This window comes from Nanorana parkeri, unplaced genomic scaffold (assembly GCF_000935625.1).
Source record: "Nanorana parkeri isolate BGI_ZX_2015 unplaced genomic scaffold, ASM93562v1 scaffold53, whole genome shotgun sequence".
In the NCBI taxonomy this organism is placed as follows: domain Eukaryota; kingdom Metazoa; phylum Chordata; class Amphibia; order Anura; family Dicroglossidae; genus Nanorana; species Nanorana parkeri.
In genome coordinates this window covers 2637709-2647695 of record NW_017306321.1, presented here as the reverse complement: position 1 = coordinate 2647695, position 9987 = coordinate 2637709, and the positions used below count along the sequence as shown (strand labels likewise).

The following is a 9987-nucleotide window of genomic DNA, read 5'->3' as shown; positions in this document are numbered from 1 at the left end:
GGGACACGACACACACACACACACATATACAGACTGCTGCAGCCGGCGCCCATGGTGGGAAGAGAATGGCTGTCAGCTAATGCCGCTATGACTGACTTCGCAAACCCCCCACCCCGCAAAAGCCGGCCTGCTATTGTCTATTTCAAATTGCATTAGCCAATAGTAGGTTGGCTATTGCATCCACCCACTGCCTTCTGCCAATTATCAGAGGAGCAGACCTGAAGGAGAACTTTCTCCTTAACGTCCCTCCTGTGCTGATTGACAGCAAGAAGTTGTAACAGACCCCTAAAGTCACCTTAAAGAGAACCTGTCACCTCTAATGTTTATAGAGGGGGCTCGTGAGCCTTCACATGTGTTAGCAATGAAGTTAAATTAAAAAAAAAGTCAAAAAGATAAATAAAATTAAAAAAATTCCCCCCGCACGCACACTAACGAAAACACAAGTTGGGTGCACCTATGTCTGTTTGTGCTGCAGGAATGTCAGGTATCGCCGCGTGCGCCAAAGTAAGAGCAATAACTCTCGGGCCAATATTTATGGCTAAATCTAAACTGATGACCCTTTTTTATTTTTAAATATAAAGTATCGATCTATCTATCTATCTATCTATCTATCTATCTATCTATCTATCTATCTATCTATCTAGTACAATTTTGCTGTGTTAGTTTAAATAAAAAAGTGGTTATTTTATTGGCTTGAAGTTTTCCCAATACAGATTTTAAATCTGTGAACCAAATTAAAATGAATATCATTATTTAAAAAAAGGTGTGGGAAAAAAGTCATTTTCGGTTTCGGCCTGACAAATTCTGTTTCCCGGGAGGTGCGTTGCAGTGCCATTCATTTCAATGGAACTGGAACTCGTGGTACCGCAATGCTGTGCGTTCCACTGTGGTGCGATTGCAAAAAATTGTGCATGCATGTTTTATATTAAAGTAAACTTTATGTTTGTAACACTCCATTTGTGTATTTTACTTTAAATAAAAGATGGTACTTAAAAAACTTTTATCCTATTAAATCAAAAAAGCCAACTATGAAAATAAATTGTTAGTTGAAATCCTACTTGGATGTGCACCACTAAAATCGCTGAAGCATGAAGATCCACCAAAGTCAAGATCAAATGTACTTCTGTTGCCTCAGGCACACTCCTGGTGCCCCCCTGGTGATTGATGTAGGCCACCGCTGTGGCATTGTATGACTGAATCCGAAACGGACACCAAGACAGAAGACTATTCCAGTTTAACAAGGCCAAAAGAAAACATCCCTGTTGTCAACGCTGGGGAAGTCAACCACCATGACAGAGACATCCTGGCTGCTGAACTCAATCTGGTCATCTTGTCCTATGATAGAGGAGACTTGTCCCACGCTATAAGAATGTTCCTCTGCAAAATCCTGGAATGCAACTGAGCAAAAAAGATACCACTTTGAAGGTTGACAGCATCAATACCAGTACTTGATCCCACGACTTCAATATTTTGTCCTGAGGAAGGAACACCTTCTCTTGAAAAAGGTACTCAACAGAAAACCCAAATACTCCAAGCAAAGTGATGGAACCAGGGATGGATTCTCAATTTTTAGAATCTACCCAAAGTCCTCTAATGTCTGCAGTATCATTGAGACACTGAGCTTCAAAGTCAGAAGAAACTGTTCTTGAAGTAAAAGGTCATCTAAGCATACAAAAACTGGAATGCCTTTGCGATAATGGCAACAAAAAGAACAAGCAAGAATAGGTACCCACACACTAAACAGGCTGTTGTAGAACTTTGAGACTAAAAAATGCATCCGCAGAAGCAACATCATCAACTTTATAAAACGGAGTGAAAGTGTGCACTAAAGACCAGGTGGCCTCCTTACAAACCTGCACAACAGAAGCCTGATGCCAAAAGGACCAGGAAGTGCTAACCACCCTAAAGAATGAGGCGTAACCGGAAAAGGCGGGGATTGATCCCTAAGGACATAAGCCTGAATGATAAGCTGCCTAATCTAATGTGAAATGGTAGCCGCAGAAGCCACCTTTCCCTTCCTAGAGCCCTCAGTGACAACAAAAAGGGAGTCTGTCTTACGAAAAGACTCTGTAGCAGAAAGATAAATATGCACAGCCCTAACCACATACAGGCAATGAAGGGCCATCTCGTTATGATGTGCGAGACGAGAACAAAAGGAAGAATGTAAAATATCCTAATTGATATGAAAAGCAGACACCACCTTAGGCAAAAAAGCAAAGGCACGGACGGAGAACCACCTTGTCCTAATGCAAGACCAAAAACATAGGCTTACAGGAAAGGCAGCCAACTCAGAGACCCTCCTAGCTGAGGTGATGCCTACCAAAAAGGGGAGGATTCTGCAAGGCAGACAGTACCAGGTTCAGATCCCACCGGGGAGGCAAGGGAGAACAAACCAGGGGAGAATAAGTACTATCCTTGTCGCACTCCTTACCGATATATGTCCCTTGTAGTGGGGATGGCGCCGCAAATGTCAAAATTGTAGAGATGTCACCAGCACACTAGTCCTTTTAGGATAGCAAACGCTTCATTTATTGAAGTTTTTTGTCATATGACCAACATTTGGTCTTATGACAAAATACTTCAATAAATGAAGCGTTTGCTATCCTAAAAGGACTGGTGTGCTGGTGACATTTCTACAAACCAGAGGAGAAACACAAGACACCCCCTGAATAAAGGTATGCACCAAGGACCGTAAAGCCAAAGGGCGCTGGAAAAGAAGCGCCTATGCTGAAACCTGACTTAAGAGCTCGAAGCATAGCAGAGATGACAGAATCTGATAGTCCCCAACCCTTCAACACCTGGCTTTCAATAGCCACACCGTCAAAACCAGCGACGGTAAAGAAGGGTGGCAAATGGGAACTTGCAATGGCAGATCTGGCCAAAGAGGAAGCCACCATGCAACGTCTGCAACCAAGTGAATCAAATCCGGAACTACCAGAACAACCGGAATCCCCTTGACTTCCCCCTGCCACAGTAGCTTCTGAAAAAGTTTCACAGTGGGAAGCGCATAAATGTGTTTGTACCTGTCCCACAGTGCTATCAGAGCATCCACCGTGTCCACCCAAGGATTTAGCGCTCTGGGCACAAAACAATCTACCTTTTGATTTTGAGGTGAGGCCAGAAGATCCACATCTAGAGTCCCCTACCTTTGGCATATTTGTTGCAACTCCTCCGGACGAAGGGTCCATTTCCCTTGCTCCATCCCCAACGAATCAGATAGTCTGCCTGCCAAACTTCCAAGACTTGACAGAGCCGGGACCAGACGTTCCACCCAATGCAGGATGTGAGACACCTCTAGCACAGCGGCCCAACTCCTCATGCCCCCCGATGATTCATATGGGTCACAGCTGCGGCATTGTCTGACTGGATCCTGATGTTCCCCCGCGCAGAAGATCCGTCCAGTGCAGGAGACTTAAGTCTCCTGATCTGATTCAAGTCTGATCCACAAAGCTCCAGAACATTGATCAGCAACCCGGACTCCAACCTGGTCCGGCGGCCTTGTGCTGACCATTGTCTGGTCACTACGTCCCAACCCGTGAGACTGGCATCCATCGTCAAAAAAAGCAGCCCTTCCCTCAATTATTAAAAAAAAAACAGTGTGAAAAAGAGTAATTTTTGGTTTCGGCCATAAAAATTCTGGTGCGGGAGGTGTGTTGTGGTGCTACTCATTTCAGTGGTACCCCAAATGCTCCCACCCGCACTGAAACGCATGGTACCGCAATGCCATACGTTACAGTACAGTGCAATTGGAAAACATTGTGCATTCAGTTTTATTCTGAAGTAAACTATGTTTGTAACACTCCATTTGTGTATTTTATTTTAAATTAAGGATGGTATTTAATTTGTTGTTTTTAAATAGGATTAATTGAAAAAAAATGATCAGCCAACAAATCGATTATGAAAAGAAAAATTGTTAATTGCAGCCCTACAAGAAATCCCTCTGGTGGAGAGAGGCCGCCACAGAGCGAATGGACTCCATTTTGAATTTTCAGGACTTACCCTACTTTTGACCCTTGTCGGACAAGCTTTGGAAACAAACAAGGTGCTTATGAGCCAAAAAAGAAAGGCCCTGCTTACGCCATGGCTCCTTACCCTTCATAAGCAGCGGTAGGAAGGTACTCTTGCCACAAGTCAGGTTCTTGATAATATCATCCAGTGTTGCCCCAAACAAAGGCAGATCCGTCAACGCCTTCTTAGATGTCTGGTCAGCAAACCAGCACTTGAGCCACATGAGACAATGCAGAAGTGCAGGCATTGACGGCTTGGATAGCAAGGGGCCCATATCCAGGGAAGCATTGCATACGTACCAAAGACCATGGACTAACTGATTCACCAGCTCCCCATATGCAAGAGAAACCTGCTTATTCTACAAACCCTGCCGCAAGAGCTTCGCCCATTCAGTGAGCATCCAGGACACCAAAACTGTCCGCAATACCAATCCCGTGACGGTATACATGGACCGTGCACCCACCTCGGTTTTATTGTTTGTTGGATCCTTGAAAAGGGGATATTCTTCCACCGAAGTTACTGTAGCCTTATTCAAATGGGACAATGGGGGACCACAACTAGGAGAGACGTCCACTTCTTCAGAAACCCCTCCTTGAAGGGATAGCGAACAGAGATGTGCTTGAGTAGAACAAAAGACTTAGATGGACGCTCCCATTCCTTGTAAATAAAATGAAAAAAGGTGTGGTAAGGTAACACCCTTGCCGAACGCCATGACCTATGAGTATGAAAAGGAACCAGAGTATAAGGCGAAAACACTCCCAGAATCCTTCAGTTTAAGAGTGTTGCGCACAGACTTAATCAGTGCCAAAACAAATTATCTCTTGCAAAAAGAAGAAGGACTTGTCGTCACTACCTGACTGGCCAGACAATGCAGTGTCCGCTGAGACCGCAACAGAGAGCGTCATCTTCCCCAACTTTAAGACTCAGAAGGAGAAAGACAGAGGCGGACGCTTCTTACAATGAGCACAGGAGAATGCCTATTCACTGTGTGTCACAAACCCCTCTAGCACAGAAGAGAGTGCCTCCATAGAGGCGCAGGGCCCCAGGCAGACTGGGAGGGGCGCTGGAGGTAGACAAGAGGGGCAGACGGTACTGCCCCAAGTATCCAAACTGTGTCCCCCCCCCCCACACCAAGCTGATAAAACACTGGCTCCCATCGCAGAGGATGAAACTGAAGGATACACACCAACTAATCGATTATGAGAATCATTGACAACTATTACCATTATTGATTATTATCAATTAATCGATTAGTTGGTTGCAGCCCTAGAGAAGTATAACTATTCCTTCTTATGAATGAATGAATTCCGCACTCTTCTATATAAAAGGAATGCTTGCGCATGTGTCAAATATGGAAATACTTTGGAGCTAGGCAGAACATGAATAACTGAATACTGCAGTTGGAAACATTTACCTTTTAACCATTATGAAGTTGAAGAAGCTAGTAGAAAATCAGGTAGCTAAAGCAGAAAACCTGTTCAATCAAATTGAAACAAAAACCTGAATGAGACTCATGTAGACCTTTAACTTACTTTATAATCTCTTCTCCATTTCCGTGAAGATCGCGCTCCGAGTTGATCTTCGCCTTCAGCGTTTTAATTTCTGCATCCAGACTTTTAGCACTTGGAGTGACTTCAATTCTCTCAGGATTAATCTGCTTTGCATGAGAGATTTTATCCTGAAAAATATTTAAACAGGATAATTGAATATATCTAGGAAAAAATATTGTTTTCTAATAAAAATAATCAATTCCAACAATATAATTTTTTTTTTCTACCAGTCAGAAGGTTTTAAAGAATTTTTTAAGGGTGAAGTTCAGTCACACTGCAATGTACCATTAAGTTCTGCCCACTTTCTTCTTCACAACTGTAAACAGATTAGGATGAGGAAGACTTTGGAGGGCACAGCAGTGCGTTCTGAGATGCTCAATAACGGAGGAAGTTTCCTTAAAGGAGAACTATGGGGTTAAGGCTTTTCCCCATAGTTCTTCTTAGGGTAACGGAAGGACACAAACTAGCGCCTTGCCGTCACCCTAGGCTCAGTATACCGCGAGCTGCTGCCGGGATCCGCCCAGCTGCGTGACTGACAGCTGGCTCTGCCTATCTAGAGGCAGAGCCAGCTGTACCCGCCCCCTCCCCCGTCCGTTCCGCCAGTCAGCGTTGGTGGATCGGAGCGGGGAGGGGGGAATCCAGCCTGGGATCCGCCCAGCTGCGTGACTGACAGCTGGCTCTGCCTATCTAGAGGCAGAGCCAGCTGTACCCGCCCCCTCCCCCGTCCGTTCCGCCAGTCAGCGTTGGTGGATCGGAGCGGGGAGGGGGGAATCCAGCCAGGATCGAGAGGTGATCGAACGCCGGTATGTGTTCACTCACCTCCCAATCTACTGAGCCGACCTGTGACAGTCTCATTGTCACAGGTCGGCTAGAACTATGAGGTGAGTGAAAAGCACTCACCTCATAGTTCTCCTTTAAAATATGATTCTTCCACAATGAAGTATAAACATTTTTTTAATGTCAGAGCAGTAAAAAATGTGGTATTCCCTTCCGCAGTTAGTAATATCAGCTGAAAGCAGAACTATTGGGCTAAAAGGAATTCATTTATAAGGCCTATACATATCTTTATATGGGCATCCTGGAAGCCATCTTTGTCTGTCTGTTAGAAGGTGAATGCAAGTCCATATTCTTGGACAAAGACTATTACAGAAATTTTAAGGGCCTTACCACATATACATTCCCAGGTAGTAAATTGTGGGGTCCTAGACAACAAACACAAGATAAGGACTGGCCATGGTGCCGGACTGTGTTATAATGAGATTGATGACCGTCATGTCTCAATTTCAACAATGAACAAGAGACTGGAATGTTTAAATTTTTTTCTCTCTCTCATTACTGGAAAAAGGGACTCATTTAAAAGTTGCCTTATGAATCAGTACTCTTAATTGCAAGTGATTATATTAGCCATAATTTCTATTATGTTATTAATAGTGTATGTTTACCTAATTGAATAATTTCACATATTTTTTTTTTATGTACTTTTACAATATTCAACCTATATTCATTGTATATTGTTTGCTTTTACTCATTGAAAAATATTAGCATGTATTATTAATATGGTGGGTTTGTGTTTTAAGTACATAGAATTAGGTGGATATACCAATGTATTTTTATAATTTTTTTTGGGGGGGGGAGAACCACTGTACCTGGTACACACATTCTTTCATTTTCAAAGTATTTGGAGAAAGAATGCTAATTGCCCTGGTTTAGACTTTCTTAAAGCTGTATATCCATGAAGAGACGGTAAGGAGGACAGATGTTGCCATAGAATAGACCACCCTATTATATTTATGGCTTAGGTCAGAGGCTATCTTTTATGAAAATAGTAGAATTTCAATTATAAATCCAAACTTTTATACAGTCCAATAGTGCCCCCTTCAGGTGATTGCGAGGAAGAGGTACATAGTAAAATGATGCCCCATCTGACGTCATAATTACGTGGAAAAGGAAATCCACGCCCACATTCCTTGGGGATAAAGGTTTAATGGAAGTTGAAAGCAGGGGAGATCCAAAAGAAAAAGCAGAAAGGAAGTACATACCAGGGATAAAGGTCGGAAGCTGATGACGGCTGACCAAGGGAACTGAACTGAAGAGAACCTGACCATCCCTTGTTCCTCCATTGAAACAAAGCTGACATCTCTCAGACAAAAGATTTGGCACTTTTTGGTAAAGTATACATTTCTATTTTTCTGTAGGCAAATTGACTAAGCCTATATATCTAACTAGACCATTTAGTCCTCGTAGCATCTAGATTGAATTGAGATAATTTTAAACTGCTGTATAAATTATATCTTTCAAACTTGGGGAGAAATACACAAATCAGTATAATCTCCTGGAAGCTGATTTCAGTTTCTAGTCAATGGTTTAGTTATGATGTATACTTAAAATTAATTAAGTGGAAATTTGTCTTTACCTTAAATACATTCTTGGCTTATAGCCAGTTCTGTGCATGGTGTAACACATTTTGCCCATGATGCCTGAGAGAAGTCATGTGTCAAATCTGCACATTTTGTTTTCACATTCTGTAGCTACTGAGAAGCTACTAATTGTATTCAAGAAGTTACTCAGTTTTGGAAAATTTATATTTTGGAATAATATCCTATGATTGTATTTTCACATTACCTGTGTTATCAATATTATTGAAATCTTGATCCATATTCTTTGTTTGTCACCAATTATATTTTAATTATTCTGCACTGATTTTAGTTAATAAATATATATATTTTTGCACACTATTGTACTCATCTTGTCTTCAGGTTAGCAAAAATAAACAAACTCAAGTTATTTTTGATTTGTGGAAATAAGTTGGGAATCTCTATAATTATAGATCGTTGCTTGTTTGCATAAATAGAAAAACTGTTTATTTTAGCAGTATAAACATTCTGACATAGCGATAACTTCAAAAAACAATTTGTTTTTCAGTCCATAGAACATACAGGATTTGGGAGTTGTCACATGTGTACACACATACACAAACACATATAGGTTGAACTGGATGGACCTGTGACTTTATTCAACCTGGTCTTTCCTAAGCTTCAAACACAAGCAAACTAATCCACTTAGAAATAGAGAAAAGTAAGAATTAAGGAATTAGAAGCAAGAGGACATTGAAAAAGGACCGACAAGACAGATGTCTGACCCTTTATGAGACTAACTAGATTCGCAATATAGAAGGAACACGACGTGTGGAAACCCCCAAACAAGCACAACAACAAAAATAAATCTTACCGATATGTTAAAAAATATCTAAGATCTATGAGCCTTAAGCATAGTTGGAATAACAGAATCTGAAATTGCTTTGTCTTTTAACACTTGAGTTTCAACCGCCAGGCCATCAAAGCCAGCGACTGAGAAGCAAGGTGGAAGATTGGGCTCTGAGATAACTGGTCTGGCCAATCTGGAAGAAGCCAGGTATCGTCTGCCAACAAATGAACCAAATGGGCACATCGCATCCTGCAAGGCTAATCTGAAGTAATGAGAATGACTGAAGTAATTTGTGTACCATCCTGCTAAACAGAAGAGGTAACAGTGTTAGTGAAGGAAAAACAAACATTTGAGTATACTGATCCCATGGAGCTATAAAGGCATCCACCGCATCTGCCATTGGATCCCTTGCTCTGTACACAAATCTGTCCACCTTGTTGTGATGGGAAGCCAGAAGGTCTGCATCCAGAGTTCCCAAGCAGTGATAAAGTTGTTGAAACACCACTAGATAGAGAGAACATTTGCCCAGATCCAGGCGTTGTCTGCTAAGAAAGTCTGACTGCTAGTTTTATACTCCTGGAATGTGCACCACTAAAATCCCTGGAACCTGAAGTTCCCCCAATGTAAAACTGAATGTACTTCCGTCACTGTCCACATACTCCTGGTGACTGATGTATGCTATTGCCGTGGCATTGTCTCCCTGAATACAAATCAGACACCCAGACAGAAGATGGGTCCAGTGAAAGAATGTTAGGCAACTCGCCTGCAAGTACAGGACATCAATCTAAATCTTGGATTCCTCCAGAAACCAAAACCCTGCACAGACAGATGATCCAAGAAACAGCCCAATCCCACAAAACTGGTGTCCGTTGGTGTTCCATAACTACAAAGAATGTAATAAAAGATGTCAAAAAACTAATTCGGGCAGCTAAAATTGAATGTGAGAAGCATATAGCCACAGTTAGTAAAAGGAACCCCCAAAAATTCTACCAATACATAAACAGTAAAAAGGTGAGAAAGGAGCAGATAGGCCCAATAAAGGACGAAAACGGGAAGTTTGTCACAGACGACAGGGAGAGGGCCGAGGCATTGAATACTTTTTTCTCCTCAGTATACACTCGGGAAAAAGACGGGTTTAATGTGCATAAGAAAACACATAGTTCAATACAAAAATATACCTCAGTGGTTGACAGAAAATGGGGCACAACATAGACTTAAACTACTT

General features: G+C 42.0%; 1 protein-coding gene across 1 annotated transcript in view; it reads right to left on the bottom strand.

Moving 5' to 3' along the window:
* The window catches only part of LOC108803560 (structural maintenance of chromosomes protein 6-like), a 100347-nt gene that overhangs the window by 26363 nt on the left and 63997 nt on the right, over window positions 1-9987 (bottom strand). The window contains exon 20 of the mRNA XM_018575395.1: window positions 5541-5686. Within this exon, the coding sequence (XP_018430897.1) occupies window positions 5541-5686 (146 nt within the window). The remainder of the gene's footprint in view (window positions 1-5540; window positions 5687-9987) is intronic.